Source organism: Colletotrichum acutatum, assembly GCF_030867785.1.
Source record: "Colletotrichum acutatum strain CBS 112980 chromosome Unknown BDZ83scaffold_8, whole genome shotgun sequence".
NCBI lineage: Eukaryota > Fungi > Ascomycota > Sordariomycetes > Glomerellales > Glomerellaceae > Colletotrichum > Colletotrichum acutatum.
This window is the reverse complement of record NW_026849002.1, coordinates 181,086-196,409: the sequence shown is the minus strand read 5'-3', so window position 1 is coordinate 196,409 and position 15,324 is coordinate 181,086. Positions and strand designations below refer to the sequence as shown.

The window sequence follows — 15,324 nt, the reverse complement described above, 5'->3', positions numbered from 1 at the left end:
AGTAGCTGCCGGAGTTTTCTACTTCAATCTCATTTCAAGAAAGGCTGATCTGTCTCACTAGGCAACCTCAAAATGATGCGAGGTGTCCATCAGCCCTCCAAATACATCTGCTGCACACTACCAAGCTCATGATAGACAGTCGGACCCCTTGTAGAGTCGTTCTCGGCCGTCTGTATATGCGTCATCCACTCGTTACTCTCGGGCGACCCATACGCCCCCAAATCATGCCACGAGCGAAGCGTCACAGCACCAGACGAAGCAATGATCGTGTAATCCATCGCGCAACGGTCGCAGTGGCCAATTGACTCGTACCCATGTCCATCGACCGCCACGCGGATGCCGTTCATGACGTCCGAGGACGCCATGTATCTACTGGCATATCGGGTGTGTCCCCAACCCAACCACTGGTTGATATTGACGCCGTCGTCGTCGAACACAACTTGGCGATTGGGCTCCAGCAAGATCATCAGGTGCGGACAGACGCGCCTGGAGCAGGTCATCCGAAGCAAGCCGGCCTCGCGGTTATCGCGGACCTCGTGCTCCACGTGGATCAGGAACCTGCCGTCGACGATCTTGGGCGTGACGGTGTACCCGCTCGAGGTGGAGATGAGGTTTGCAGGTACGTTTACTCGCGATGTGAATGGTGCCATGATGTCCTCGAGGAGTCGTTGCTGGTTCTTGTCCAGTCCTCCGCTGTCACTCATACGAGTCAACTTAAGAGCGAGCTGTATGTGCGCATGTCGGAGGTTGTAGTTCCTCTGATTAAAAATGTGGCGAGAATTTTGCTGGCAGGTAAAGGGGTTGTAGTTTCGGGCTCCGGGGATATCTTGCGTACAAATCATATGAAGATGGCAGCAAGGGCTGCAGACCCAGTGGTTTGGCTTGGTGTAAGCGAGGCCCATCCAGAAGGCGAGTTTGTGGTTGCGGGGGAGTGAGACGAGGGCGAGGGTCCAGTTCCTGTGTGTGAGGGCGCGAAGGTCTTGGCAGGTGTGGGAGAGAGCGAATTCGTCGTGTAGCGGGAGGGAACTGAGTATTTGGTACAGGATCTCGTTTGGGAGGGACTGGATCGGTGAAGTGTTGTCGGGAGAGGACGATTTTGTTGTTTCCGCTGGGAATCGTTGGAAGAGATGGTGGTTGTGATCAACGAGCAGTCGTCTGAGACGATCCATATTGTGTTGCTGGGCTTGTGTAAGTTGTAGCTGGCTTACTGGGTGACTGTGTCGGTGGATGTTGAAGCTGAGGGAGCCGTCAAGAAGTGATTTTGCCGAAACATTTGGAAAGATTTCAAGCTGCTTGTTCGACGCGGCCGACTTTCATGATTATGAAGAGCAAGTCAAGTCATCAACTATCAAAGAAGGCACTTCATTACGACAGAAAACTTCTTCCTTACTTGACCATTCAGGCCCTCACCAATACCTGGAAGGACGGTTTCTTGGAGATTTGGGTCCTTGGAGCACCCTTTTGTCTGGAGTCCACCAGTTGAGACTCGGACCACGAAGCTTTAGACAACATTTTTGGGCTCATCATGTCCTCTCACTAACCCAGCATTTTCGACTCTACCTCTGTGTCAAGTACTCAGGTGGGAACGGGCGTAGAGGCCAGGGGCCCTAGGTTAGTCGTCGAGGAATACCTAAAGTTACCATAGATCTAGAGTACTAGACTTAATGGAGACGAAAAATCAATAGATGGGTCTCAATCAAGTTGCCGTCTCTCTCTTCAGTCGCATTGCACGAGCCGTAACATCCAGCTTCTAGACAGCGAGGTTCTGCACCAACGATGCATCTGTCCAGACCTTTCTGATGTGACTCAGAGTCGTGTTTCGATGGTAAAATTTGACGATAAAGGACAACGATGAGGCTTGATCCGTGGAGGATTCCAAAGCCAGATACCCATGTCTGTTCGCCTTTAGTCTACGAGACAAGATTTTCAGCATCTCCGAGGGCGTCACAGAACCTCTCTCGCTGAACAGATAATCATACTATCTGAAGACATCCATCGTATCTTCGGATCATTTCGTTCCGAAAGAAAGAAAGACCAGAGTCCAGTCGCCCACCTGGAGCTATGCGGGCGGGAGCATGGAGGTCACATCACAGCACTGCAGGCCCACGTTTGATCGCGATCCACGATCTACGCAAACCCAGCATCGTCGGTCCAAAGGAAATCAATCCACATCCCATTTGTGTACAGATTCGTATAGAGAGGTATTGCGGGGTACACGAGCAGAAGTTGGGGAACCCCACGACCGACATGAAGTTCGGTCCTCAATCTGGTAAAGTGCTATACCGGGGTATGCGTGGGTATTCCCGCTTCTGGATCGGTGCCTGGGTTGTAATTGCTGTGATTGGCGTCATCCGCGGCAATCTACACCGAAGATGGACTCAATTGAGGGTGACTCTGCGCAAGTAAATGTCACGACAGCCGAAGCTCAGCTGTCGAAGGGCAAGGGAGGTAGTCAAGATGTTCCACCAAGGCTTCTTGTCTCGTGAACATGATCTCCCACAACCGCCCCAGCATAAAGTCTAAGGCGCTTGGTATGCTCTGTGTCATCGGAACTTGACCAGGTCGCATCAATCGCTTCTGCACTATTGCAGTCCGAACGGCAAACCCAGTTTCAGCATGTTCATATCACGACCGTCCATTCGAGCCCTCGCGGCAACAAGTCTTCTGGCAAGTCACTGTTCTGCTGAATGCTGGCGAAACTCGACTTGCGACGGACCAAGTTCTGCGTCGTTCCCAGGAGCTTGGGACAAATACAACTATGCACCTACATCTCGAAACATTGCACCAAAGTACATCTTATCATCACTATCTGGAGCGAACATCTCCGACTTTAAAGCACCGGTCAATCTATCCAGCCAGATCGACGGCCTGGTCTTTGACTTTGGCGTCGAAGTGGGTGGCATCGTGACCATCGACTACAAGCTCTCCGAGTCCCCCAACGCCACTCTCGGCCTCGCTTTCACAGAGGCGAAAGACTACATTGGCCGCAAGTCAGACAACTCGAATGGAGGCACCGGACAAGACGGCGCTCTCGCGTACAACATAACCTCGAGCGCTGCAGGAACCTACGTCATGCCCGACTCGAAGCTGCGCGGCGGCTTCCGCTACCTGACTCTATTCCTCACGCCTGCCGACTCATCGTCAACCGTCTCGCTGGAGATCCGCAATATCAGTCTGGAGATCAGCTTCCAGCCGACGTGGTCCGATCTCAGGGCTTATCAGGGATACTTCCACTCCAGCGACGAGCTCCTTAACAAGATTTGGTACAGCGGGGCGTATACCATCCAGACGAACTCCGTGCCGGGCAGGACTGGTCGCGTGTCTGGTACGAGTGGACGCACGAGCTGGCAGAATGACGCTTACATTGGGCCTGGGGAGACTGTCCTGCTGGATGGAGCGAAGCGTGATCGCTGGGTCTGGATTGGGGATATGGGCACTGCGGTGCCTTCTGCGTTTGTGAGTACCGGCGACATGGAGAGCACGAAGAATGCGCTCTTGGCGATCTACAACTACCAGGTAAGCTGCCCCAAAGATGATGGAATTGAACTTTGCTAAGCGCGTGGCTCATCAGTCTGCCGACGGTACTTTGCCAAAAGCCGGTCCACCGTATCTCTCGAGCGACAGTAAGTTGAGACACAATCAGGATAGCATGTAGTCGAGCTGACGGCGCTGTCACAGCCTACCATCTGTGGACACTGGTCGGCACTTACAACTACTTCTTGTACACCGGCGACACGGATTTCATGACTTCCATCTGGCCCAAGTACCTCAAAGCGATCAACCTCAGTAGAAGCAAAGTCACATCCAAGGGTATTATGAACGTAACTGGCGCTGCGGACTGGGGTCGATGGACATACTCCACTGAGCGCAGCTCAGCGAGCATGCTGTGAGTGATTGTTCCTCTCGGTCAAGGGATAGAGTTGCTAACTCAAGCACCAGATTATATCGAGCCCTGCGCACCGGTGCCGACATCGCCTCCTGGTCTCCCACCCTCACGAACGCGAGCAGCTACCAGAAAGAATGGACCAGCGCCGCGAGCAAGCTACAAACGTCCATCATGACTGAAATATGGGATGACAGCAAGGGGGCATTCAAAGAAAGTCCCAACAACACGTCGCTGTACCCTCAAGACGCGAATAGCATGACAGTCGCCTTTGGCGTCGTCTCCGCAGACAGCGCCGAAGCGCAAAGGGTGTCCGACTACCTCGAATCAAACTGGACCCCGATCGGCCCTCATTGCCCCGAACTCAAGAATAACGTGTCGCCATTCATCTCCAGCATCGAGATCGCCTCGCACTTCCGGACGGGACGCCCCGATCGGGCCTTGCAGCTTATCCGAGACGCGTGGGGCTGGTACCTGAACAACCCTAATGGCACGCAGTCTACCGTCGTAGAGGGTTATCTCATCGATGGAACCTGGGGCTATCGAGGAGATCGGGGTTACCGGAATGATCCGTCCTACATCTCGCATGCTCATGGGTGGAGCAGCGGTCCAACTTCAACTATGACGGAGTATCTTGTCGGGCTGAGGGTCATCAAGCCCGGCGGAAGCGAGTGGCAGCTCAAGCCTGTGTTGAGTGAGCTCTTAGAGGCTGAGGCTGGGTTTACGACGAGTTTGGGCAAGTTTTCTGCAAAGTTCACGGTTGGAGATGATGGAACGGCTGTCGTTGAATGGGACACACCGGCGTCGACTCGGGGATATTTGGTGCTTCCGGGACAGAAATCCGTCTGGGTCAATGGCGGAAAAGGCAATACAACGGTCAATATTTAGCCTTATTCTCCTTTGCCTTCAGCAACCTGTAGTGCACTCAGAGGAGCGGATATCAGAATTGCAAACATCGCATTTCTGTAAGGCCCGGGTTTCAATAAAAGCCGACACCAGGTAGATTTTAAGAGTCTCGGTCTTTATCAGACAGCACTCCTTGATCCCAAAGCTCCTTTGCTTAGTCGATGCATTTAAGTCCCGGACTTGGTCTTTCGGAGGATGGTAATCACGGCTCGGACTGAGGCAGACATCAATTGCAATGAGAGGTCTCTTCTTCATTTTAACTGCCCTCTATCGCTCGCTCTTTCACGATCGAATACGCAGAGGGCGTTTTCCATCACTGATGAGTAAAATTACGTATAGGTCACCTGACGTAGTAGATACACTACTCTTCTGGGCCGTGAGCCGTCTCGACCAGCTCGAGACCCAGTACCAAGATATCATCGACTCAGTTACACTACGACACCGACTTTCTACCAAAGCGTACGACCTCGTGATCGCGGCCTGACCAGCGGCTTTATACCTTGCTATAATTTCTATAGCAGTTCCATTCGGTAAGACGTTTGAGAGAGGATGTATAAACTAGCTTGCTCGCGTGAGATACTCAGTGAGGTGCACATACCGCGTGCAAGAGAAGAAATTAAAGAATTTATGTACATTGCGTTACTGTAACATTATGTTTTTTCCAAGCTGTCCGCCACCTAGTCCCACCTCTGACTCTTCCCACTCTCCACATCCGTCAAAAGCACAAACTCAGCCTCGGACCTCTTTGGCGTAAGCCGTCGATTCAAACCACTGGACCCAGTCGCCACCGCCGAGTGCGAGTTGCCAGTACCCCCCGAGCTCGACGACGCGCCAGACAGCTTGGACTTGACGGCCGACCAGGCGGCGTTCTGGGACAGGGCGCTGGAGAGGAACTTGTAGACGGCGGGAAGGGAGGCCGTGATGATGCCTGCGTAGAGCTCGATTGTGCTCCAATAGGCCGCGTCGACATAGTCATACGTGATGTTTGTCGAGTTTGCAAAGACGACGAGGGTGCGGAGGCGGATTACGCTGGCGAGGGTGACGCTGTGGCAAGCCGGTTAGTCTTGCCCCTTGTTGAGATGGCGGGGGAATAGAGGAGCGGGGGCCCGAAAGAACTTACAAGATTCCCATGGAGAATACGACCATGACCATGAGCTTCTTCTTTAGAGGCATCTGCAGCTGGTAAAGCTGGTGCAAGGGGAGTGCCAGGATGACGATATCCAGCACGATGTTGAAGGCCGCGCTCAACCACCCCTGTAGATGGATGTTGTTGCAGCGGCCCAGGTGGTCCGACTCGAGCTGTAACCAGGCGTGGTTGATGGGCCAGCACTGGAAGAGCGTGGCGAAGAAGAAGGCGGCGGCGTAGGCCAGGGTGAGGCCGATTGTGACCCAGATGGCCTTGCCGAGGCTGTTGTGCTGGAAGATGCGGTGGAGGAAGAGGAGGATGGAGACCTTATTCATTGCCTGTGCGAGGAAGTAGAAGAGCTCGCCAAGGAAATAGAACTGTTGGTGAGGGTCGGTGGTGTTAGTCGTTGTTACTTGTCGAGACGAGGTGCTTGGGATGTGATCACTTACAAACAATACATTCTCAACGTTCTTGAGCGGCAGAGTCCAGATGTCTTTTCCTAGCCCGTTTGCAGAAACTACATCAGTCAGTCTCAGCTTGCATGGAAAACCTGTTTGTTGACAGCACCTACGTGTGAAAGCAAAGACGGTCGGCGGGATCGTGAGAAGAACGCAAGCGGTGATGGTCCAGTCATCCCAGCTGAGTTCTCTGTTGCATCCAGGCAGAGCAGAACACATACGGAGTATGTAAACGATGAGAGCTATACCGAATCCTACACCGGCAACGAGAGGAGGCTTCATCGTGTCATCTCGGACAGGAAGCCCGCACATAGTCGCCGAGCCATTCTTAGTTTCTAGCTCAGCATCAATACGAGTCAGTCAAAAATTCCCATTTGAGATGCTGAGAATATCCCTTCAGGTATCAAAGCAAAACCCAAGGCAAAGGCACTCACTGAGGGCATCCTCGTAGTTGCATCCCTGCAACACGCAGACGGAGAGATTGGCATTGAGCTCCTCGTTGGTGCAAAGACACGCAGTGTCCGTGAGCTGGCAACCCGACGTCGGGACAAGCTTGGTGAGACAGACGAGCTGTAGTTCGAAAAAGATGGGGATGCCGCACTGATCAGCCAAAAAAAGCCACCGTCACGACGCTAAGCGCGGGAGATCCGCCCGCTATTCAATACTTACTGCGCATTCCGGGTATAGTTTCTGAGCCATGGCCAACGCTTCCGCAGCTGAAGTCGCGGCTTGGGCCGTTGAAGAGAAGGCCGCGAGGGTTGTGCCCATGGCCGCCAGCATGCCTGAAAGCTTCATGGCGACCGATATTGTGAAGGGGGGATGTCGTACGAGAGAGCGAGGAAGGATGGGGGAGAGAAGCACGAGCGGGATTCCGGGTTTCCCTTTCAAGTATGTAAATCGTAGCCGAGAGAGAGACGGAGTTCCCTAGACCGGATTTAGAGAAGAGGAAGAAGGGGGTGTTACTTTTAACCTCATGTCGTGGCTTGCGTGCCATTCTCTCTCCGCTTGTCAAGTTCGTCACATAGATGGCGGCATCTGCCGTGATCCTTGGCTCTCGGGTTCGTCTCTGTCTGGGAGTCTGTCCCTGAATTTCTTCATTCTGGAGTCATTCTGAAATGGGCGAGTCATTTCTGCGTTGCCTTGTAGCCGACGATCTTGCTTTGGATCGTCGTCGAACCCCTGGTGTAGTTGAGAAGGAAAATTCCGTAAGAAGTCTGAGGAGACCTGGATGTGGCCTGCGCCGGATGCAGATGCCGGTCAAAAACGGTTCGCTAGAGTCCTCGACCAGCAAACTTACGAGTAAACTTTCCGAAAGAGTGGTCCGATTTCTTAGCGGCGGCAGTTGAGCTAACTTGGCTACGTAAAAGCCAAATCTCTTCATCTCTCCATCTCCCGCCTGCCAACGTCCAAACCGTTGAGCTCAGTCCCAAAACGGTTAAATTGTCACGAATGGGGGAAAGGGAGGGGTTCATGAGTGGCCAATGAACCGCAGTGGATCGCTAACATGCTTTTCGTTATGCCTAGTATTCTGTATATGCACTGCAACGACAGTAAGAGTGAGATCAACGGTTCTCTAGACCGGGGCCAACCCGACAACAAGGAGGCGGTAAGTGCTTGCGCGCCTGATCTGTCTGTTCCGTCGCCAGTCTGTCTCCCGTCTGTCGTTCGTTGCGTGAATCGTAGTGGCATCGAAGCAATGGGCCCCTCTAGAATCTCCATACCCGTCATCCAAAGAGCGTTCGGACAATGGGGCCAAGTGTAGGGCTATCGTTTCTCAATCCGTGACCCCTGGCTGTGGATGTGTCCACGTCGGATTTTGCTCGCTCAGCAAGGTTCTGTCATGTCTGCTCTGTTGTACAATTGCTTGTCGTAGAGCTCCATTGGTGCGGGCAGCAATTTTCCCCATTGGCGGAGCAGGATCCGGGGGTGGTGTTTTGACGTTTTGACAGGACCCATGTTTTCTTTCATTTCGTCTACGACCCTGGTTGAATCCTCGACAGGCATGCCAAAGAGTCGTCGGTGCCAATGCAACCTCGAGTTAGGAAAGAAAACGGGCAGATCAAAGCATCTTTTCCCCATGTCTCACTTCTCGTGCCCCCTTCATGAGCGTGCCGGCTTCGCGGGAGATGATGCCTCTCATCACATCAGCATCGCCAATCAGTGGAGATGCGTTTGAATGGAGTCCGAAAAGGAGCGTTCTCATGAACCTATACTTAACGTTTGGGGTTCTGACTTTTTGAGTCGCTTGACCTGTCTTGGTTCCACCAACTCTTAGCCATTCGGCAGTAGTCATTCCTTTGCATCTCAAAAAACTCGCCAGCCAGTCACTCATTCATCGTGTTTTTGCTTTCGGTTGCGTTTCAGTCACCTTCATCGGATGTTACCATGAAGTTCCTTTTCTCTGTTGCGGCGCTTTTCGCGGCTGCTCATGCGGCGTCAGTTCTCACACCTAGTCTTAGTCAATACTTACAGGCTTATCGTGCGAATCATTGACTTACACAAACCAGCTTCGATCAACCCCTTGGTCCAACCCTCAATGCCACGGGACCTTCAGCCAACTCGACGTATGACTACGTCGTAGTCGGCTCCGGGCCGGGTGGTGCTCCCCTCGCTGCCCGCCTGGCCATGGCTGGCTTCAGCGTCCTACTCATCGACGCAGGTGAGGATCGAGGTGAAGACCCGGCCGTCCAGGTCCCGGCTCTGCACGTTCTGGCTTCCCAACATCAGCCGATCGCATGGGATTTCTTCGTCAACCACTACTCTGATCCGGAGCAGGCCAAAAGAGACAGTAAGATGTCTTATCGAAAGCCGGATGGAGAGATCTATGTTGGCCTCGACCCACCGCAGGGGTCTGAGCAGTTAGGAATCTTGTATCCTCGAGTTGGTGCTCTTGGAGGTTGCTCACAAGTAAGATTTCTCGACCTTGTCTTGACTAGTGTTCTATAAGCTAACGGTCTCGAAGCACAATGCTCTAGTTACTATTCTGCCTCAAGACAGTGACTGGGACAACATTGCCACCATCACTGGTGACAGCTCGTGGGAGGTAAGAAATTGCTGACTTCCTCGGTGATGGCTGGAAAATGCTGACAATAATGGTGTGCAAAGGCTTCCAATATGCGAGAGTACTACAAGAAGCTCGAAAAGTGTCACTACCTCCCCGGCGGCCTCGACAACTCCGTGCACGGCTACGACGGATGGCTCGAGACCCAAACGACTCCCCCAATTCTCATCGTTCAGGACCAAAAGGTGCTGTCTTTGGTTCTCGCTGCCGCCACCACGATGGGCAAGTCACTTCTCGGCAAGGTGATCAACACCGTCACCGGCCTCCTCGAGATCTTGGCCGTCGACGTCAACAACGACTCACCCGACCGTGACAGTGGAGAGAAGATCTACCAGATTCCCCTCTCCATGAAGGATCCTTCCTTCACTCGCTCGTCCCCTCGTGACTTCATCTTCGACGTTGTCACTGCGACCAACGACGACGGATCCAAGAAGTACAAGTTGGACGTGGCTCTGAACACGCTCGTGACCAAGGTTAACTTTGACACGACGGGCGAGAAGCCCAAGGCGACTGGCGTCGAGTACCTCGTCGGCAAGAGCCTGTACCGTGCCGATCCCCGGGCCACCAAAGAGGATGGCGGCGTCCCCGGACGCGTGTTCGCTAGCAAGGAAGTCATCGTTTCTGCAGGCACTTTCAACACCCCTCAGCTGCTTAAGCTCAGTGGCATCGGCCCTGCCTCCGAACTCGAATCCTTTGGTATTCCCGTGGTCAAAGACCTCCCCGGTGTCGGCGGCAACATGCAGGACCGTTACGAGGTCGGCATCGTGGGCAAGGCGCCTACCGACTTTTCCCTCCTCGAGAAGTGCACCTTCCTCGACATGAACGGCACGCACAATGGCGAGGACCCCTGCTTCTCCCAATGGCAGTCGGGTATCGGCGGCCTCAAGGGCGGCTACACGACCAACGGCATCGCTTTCGGGTACTTCAAACACTCTTCCGTCGCGGAGAACGGCAACCCTGACCTCTTCCTCGGTGGTGTACCGGCCTACTTCAACGGTTACTTCCCCAATTATGCCGAGCACGCCCTCGCCGACCTCAGCGTCTGGACCTGGCTTACTCTCAAGGGCCACAGCCGTAATAATGCCGGTGTGGTCAACCTAACGAGCACTAACCCCCGCGACACGCCCAACATCACCTTCCACAGCCTTTTCGAAGGCATCGGTGGCGAGGAAGATCTTCAGGCTGTGTACGAGGGAATGCAGTACGGCATCGAGGCGTTTGAGAACCTCATCCCACTTGATGGCTCGTTTGAACGCATCTGGCCACCCAAGGAGATCTCATCCGAGGCTGACCTTAAGCAATTTGCCAAGGATGAGGCCTGGGGTCATCATGCCAGCTGCACTGCGCCTATTGGTGCCGACGACGACCCGCTGGCTGTCCTAGATTCCAACTTCAAGGTTCGTGGAGTTGACGGATTGCGCGTGGTCGATGCCTCCATCTTCCCCAAGATTCCCGGGTTCTATATCGTTCTCGGCATCTACATGGCGAGTGAGAAGGCCGCTGATGTGATCATCGCTGAGGCACAAGCGGCGTAGTGTGTCAAAGTTCGCCGTTGTTGGACGTTGGTGGAGATCAGGATCCCTTGGAAACGTCAAAGAGTCCGCAATTCTTAATAGCTTCATATTCTATGATGTGCATAATACTACAACCATATTCTGACTCATTGGTCTTTTGAGAGCCAGACAAAGCAAATAAGTGGACTTTCAAATTGCTTCAACACTTGCTGTAGACTCTGCCAAGTTTGTTTTTCTTGAAGCCCATCTGATGTACGTAGACAAAGATCAGTCGCGAATGAAGTCCAGAAGTTAGCAATGTTCACCTCGACTTCCTTGCCAGAAGCCCACCTATTCATCTGAGGCAGCTTGAAGGCAGCCTGAAGGAAGCCTGAAGATAGTTTCCCAAAGATCCCTTCAGACGTAGATCTTGGTTTTGAAAGGGTGAAGACGGGTACCTGCCTAGCCGCGCATCCGTGTCTTTCGGACATACCAACTTCAGCTAGAAGCACCTGGGAATCCCGAAGAAGCCAGTCTGGGGCGGCAGCTTTCTCGGCAGACTTCTCAGAGGCATATATCATGCCCCTCGATCCAACCCCCTAAAGTTGGTTGTCTCTGTATCAACGCCCATATTCAGATCAGTCGAAAGTTGGCATTGCCTCCAGAAAGATGGTTCCCCGATCCGAAGCCTCAGCCAACTCATTGAAGGAGGACAACCGCTGGTGCCTACGATGCCTCGGTTTCTATACTGGCGTCTATCCCAGTAAGAATAAGCCGGTTGCCAACTACTATTGTAGAAGAAACCGTGAGTGGTGTCCAGTACCTTACTTATCCACGATTTTCTTACTCACAATTCACCGTTTCAGTTGTGAAATGCGCAAGATGTGCCGAGCCCGGCAAGGACAAACGGTGTCTCATGGTAGGAGTTTGTTTCTTGGTGGAGGCTGAGGGATGCTGAATTCCATCTAGATTCAGAAGGAGCAGTGGCCCCAAACTCTGGAGATCATTGAGAAGACCAGGCAAATCATTTTGGCAGAGCAGGCTGATGGTGAGAGCGAGAAGTTCGCCAGGGTAAGTTCAATACAGAAAGCTGGATTGTCTTTTCAAATGTTTGCTGACATTCACATGCCAGGACCGGAAAGCCGTCAAAGACCTCTATCGACATGTTGAAAGGGTGACCAGGGCTTACCACAACACACAGTTGCAAGACGACCAGCAATCAGCGGTTTCAGATGAAGACACTCCATTGGCCTACAACACGGCATCCGACGATGAAGAGATGGGCGAGATTCAGTGCGCCCAGAGCTTTGCAGGGCCTAGTCGGAGCGGCCGTTCCCCCAACACAGCTGGCCTCTCAAGGATCTCGAAGTTCTTGGTCGATATCAGAAGACTCGAAGAGGAAAAGGCAGAAGCCTCGCGCCGTCTGGGAAGAGCAGTCTGGATCGCGGCACGGGATCCGCAAGCAATCGGGCCTTCGGACCAATTGGTTCGGCTCGTGGTCGATGAGCTGCACCGTGACGCTCGTCAAGGCGATGCTCGGCACGGTATCATTGACGCTTTCAGATTTGTCGACAACGCTCATGAGGCTCGGGAAGAGGCCTTCCGCCGGCTAGGAGACCTTGCTCTCGCCATCATGCCGGCCAGCTCCACGCCTGAGGGCACGGGCTCGTCGGGATCAGGCCGAGCCCCCAATTCTCGTCGTTGATCTTGCAAGAAGCGAAGGACCAGAAGCGACGTGATAGTATTAAAGGCGGCTAGACCATGTTTTTGGATTGTTGTTGATAGAATCTCCTGAAGGGTCGATGGTTATTCAATTGATTGGAGCTGTCAAAGTGAAGGTGTGAGGATGGAATTGACTTTGGTTGGCGGTACCTTAATTATGCACCAACAAGACCCCTGTTGTTAGCAAGCATCGAGCCCAGCTAAGACCATCTGATGACTCCTAGTTCGCATCTGTGTAAATTGCATCAACAGCCGCAGAGGTGCGATTCGCTGTAAAGTTGTGAACCAGTGCTGGGAACCAGATGGAAGTCTAGACCAATGCTAAGGAGAGTTGATCTGCTCCGTGTCGTGTCTTGCGCTGCTGCTGCCAAGGATTCCCCGCGGAGGGTTTGGTCCGTAGTTCAGCCACATCACATGTAGCCACAGGGAAGTCAAGCTCCCGCCACAGCACTACGTCATACAGCCATCACCGAACCAAAGCGAGGGAGCTAGCTCTACGTACCTCAGCCGCCATAGCTTGCCTTTGGCAGGCACGCAGGAGTCAGATCACGATCCTCGGCGCCAATTAAATACGCCAGAGCTGTTCCTTGGCCAAGCCACGTCGCAAACGCTCTCTCCCAGCTTCCCCATCTTTGCGTTGTTCCGTCTACCACCACCAACTTACTCTTCGGAAACCTCTGCAACCTCAAACGAAACTCAGACGAACGCTATCCTATCATGTCTGACGAACGAACTGTTTCCCAGGGCCAGGCTTCCAGCTCCGGCGGAAGAAACAGGATGGTCGACTCTGTGCAAACCAAGGCCCAGGAAGTTCTGTACGCATTGTCCACCACCTTGCGTGCTCGCGCTTCAATCTAACATACGTATGACAGGCAAGAGGACTACGACAAGGCGAGAGGTTTGGTCGCCGATGCTGCCAAGAGCAAGGCCTACCTGTACCCCATCAAGGGCATCATCTACTTCGCAACCCACCGAACGCTGTGGAAACCGCTCCTGTCACGCATCGGATCCTACCTGCTCCTGTCTGCCGGTGTCGTCACTGGCATGTTCGTCTTCACCTACGTGCCACAACTTGCGCTCCTCGTATTTGTGAACGGTCCGCTAGCCGTCTTCACTACCGTCCTTTTGATTCTGAACGAGAGTTCGGCAATTATCAACTTCCTCTCACGATCCTTCCTGCTCCAGGACGCGATTCTGGACACCTTTGACGGCACTCTTCTTCTCAGAGACGAGGACGGTATTGTGAGGGAAGGCAGACAACTCAGGCCCGGATCTGATCCCATGCAGAAGTTGGGCAAGGTTCTCAAGAGTCCCTTTGAGAAATACAGCCCCAAGGCACTCATCAGATACCTCATCTACCTGCCCTTGAACTTCATTCCTGTTGTGGGGACCGTTATTTTCATCTCTCTTCAAGGTGAGTCTTGCAGGCCGCTTCCGGGTATTCCATAACTAATGTTTCTATAGCTCGCAGCAGAGGCCAAGCCGTCCACGGCCGCGTATGATTCTTTCTTCCCATACCCCGGATATCATGCTGACCATGCAACTCAGTACTTCCAACTCAAGAACTGGTCGTCTTCCAGAAGAGCCGACTGGCTGAAGAGACACGCCGGGCCTTACACTGCGTATGTTTGGGGTCCACCCACGCATGTATTGTATGCATTTGACTGACTTCTGTCACAGCTTCGGCCTAGTTGCAACCGCCCTTGAGATGATCCCTTTCGCTAGCGTTCTCTTCACATTCACAAACGCAGGTACGTTGGACGAAGATTGGGTTTTCGTCTTGTGCAATCACTGACAGTTATCTGTAGTCGGCGCTGCTCTTTGGGCCGCCGATATTGAGGCCAAGGATACTTCCATGACGGATAGCACCGCTCCCACGCTTCGAGAGACGGCACAAAAGGCCGAGTAAACGACGGACGACTGCATCTTGGAGTCATACCTTTAAGTTCTACAGCGGGATCGGCTTGGCACTAGGAAATACCGACCCCTCTTTTGACCGGATCCTCGTGCCACAGCATCTTGACAGCAGTGACGGATCTAGTGCGACAAGGGCCGAAGCTTTCAGCTGAAGAACACTCGCAACTCTTTGCGGGATGTCGTTGTTCGACACGCTAAGCAAAGTCGGCGAAGCGTAATTCTGGTAGCAGCCGACAAGAGCAGTGTGTTTTGACCCCGACGAGCATGGGAAGAAGGAATTTTTACCGTAATAATTAATTTACGAATTACAACTCTGCGCATCACGATATCCTTGATGTACCACTCTTCAAGTCTTGCTCTGACTTCGTCTGCCGCGACGTGTTTCAGACACTGCAGCACCGGCTTTGTCATTTTTCGCCGACGATCAGCTAGACGATCGCTCTTCAAATCGAGACGTTCGCCACCTGATACGGCACATTGACAGGTGCTCCGGCGAAGCAGTACATGCTACTAATCAAGCGAGACTCATTTAGGCCTAACATACACAAAACGAGTAGGACAAGACATCGCGAGCCCCCGCACCGAGCCTGCCATTATGGCGTACCACTTGCTTCAGGAACAGGTAATCTTGTTTCGAGGTACACAGGTGGCTGCATGACACGCACTGTCAAAGATTGGCTTTTGCAACTACAGCTGGTTGCGATCGTGTTGGGCACTAGGGGGGTGGTCAAGATGGGACAAGACTCGGTGCAAACTTA

At 53.1% G+C, this 15,324-nt stretch overlaps 6 protein-coding genes across 6 annotated transcripts; 4 read left to right on the top strand and 2 right to left on the bottom strand.

Moving 5' to 3' along the window:
* Positions 1–89: 89 nt before the first annotated feature.
* On the bottom strand, positions 90–1,169 carry BDZ83DRAFT_647246 (uncharacterized protein; the record flags this gene model as incomplete). The annotated part of the gene is made up of 1 exon (XM_060510056.1): positions 90–1,169. The coding sequence occupies one exon, from the start codon at positions 1,167–1,169 to the stop codon at positions 90–92; it is 1,080 nt and encodes a 359-aa protein (XP_060370125.1).
* Positions 1,170–2,616: 1,447 nt separating this feature from the next.
* BDZ83DRAFT_689854 (alpha-rhamnosidase) lies at positions 2,617–4,771 on the top strand (the record flags this gene model as incomplete). The annotated part of the gene is made up of 4 exons (XM_060511295.1): positions 2,617–3,516; positions 3,572–3,623; positions 3,679–3,886; positions 3,940–4,771. 4 exons carry the CDS (start codon positions 2,617–2,619, stop codon positions 4,769–4,771), a joined length of 1,992 nt encoding a protein of 663 aa, XP_060370124.1.
* A 695-nt stretch (positions 4,772–5,466) lies between these two features.
* BDZ83DRAFT_567186 (uncharacterized protein) lies at positions 5,467–7,153 on the bottom strand (the record flags this gene model as incomplete). Its single annotated transcript, XM_060503932.1, has 6 exons — positions 5,467–5,833; positions 5,910–6,292; positions 6,365–6,432; positions 6,487–6,708; positions 6,808–6,943; positions 7,043–7,153. The coding sequence occupies 6 exons, from the start codon at positions 7,151–7,153 to the stop codon at positions 5,467–5,469; spliced, it is 1,287 nt and encodes a 428-aa protein (XP_060370123.1).
* Positions 7,154–8,758: 1,605 nt separating this feature from the next.
* On the top strand, positions 8,759–10,969 carry BDZ83DRAFT_747705 (GMC oxidoreductase; the record flags this gene model as incomplete). The annotated part of the gene is made up of 4 exons (XM_060513489.1): positions 8,759–8,808; positions 8,881–9,280; positions 9,336–9,416; positions 9,479–10,969. 4 exons carry the CDS (start codon positions 8,759–8,761, stop codon positions 10,967–10,969), a joined length of 2,022 nt encoding a protein of 673 aa, XP_060370122.1.
* A 627-nt stretch (positions 10,970–11,596) lies between these two features.
* On the top strand, positions 11,597–12,632 carry BDZ83DRAFT_747704 (uncharacterized protein; the record flags this gene model as incomplete). Its single annotated transcript, XM_060513488.1, has 4 exons — positions 11,597–11,732; positions 11,794–11,846; positions 11,897–11,998; positions 12,060–12,632. 4 exons carry the CDS (start codon positions 11,597–11,599, stop codon positions 12,630–12,632), a joined length of 864 nt encoding a protein of 287 aa, XP_060370121.1.
* A 447-nt stretch (positions 12,633–13,079) lies between these two features.
* BDZ83DRAFT_602981 (uncharacterized protein) lies at positions 13,080–14,884 on the top strand. The gene is made up of 6 exons (XM_060507200.1): positions 13,080–13,464; positions 13,522–14,063; positions 14,114–14,145; positions 14,198–14,271; positions 14,330–14,400; positions 14,458–14,884. Exons 1-6 carry the CDS (start codon positions 13,367–13,369, stop codon positions 14,556–14,558), a joined length of 918 nt encoding a protein of 305 aa, XP_060370120.1. The 5' UTR covers positions 13,080–13,366; the 3' UTR covers positions 14,559–14,884.
* The last annotated feature ends 440 nt before the right edge of the window (positions 14,885–15,324 follow it).

Excerpts from the sequence above, each read along its gene's own strand:
- BDZ83DRAFT_602981 (XM_060507200.1), top strand. The coding sequence starts at position 13,367 with ATGTCTGACGAACGAACTGTTTCCCAGGGCCAGGCTTCCAGCTCCGGC. Across the intron at positions 13,465-13,521 it reads ACCAAGGCCCAGGAAGTTCT|GCAAGAGGACTACGACAAGG; the intron begins GTACGCATTGTC and ends TACGTATGACAG. Across the intron at positions 14,272-14,329 it reads CACGCCGGGCCTTACACTGC|CTTCGGCCTAGTTGCAACCG; the intron begins GTATGTTTGGGG and ends CTTCTGTCACAG.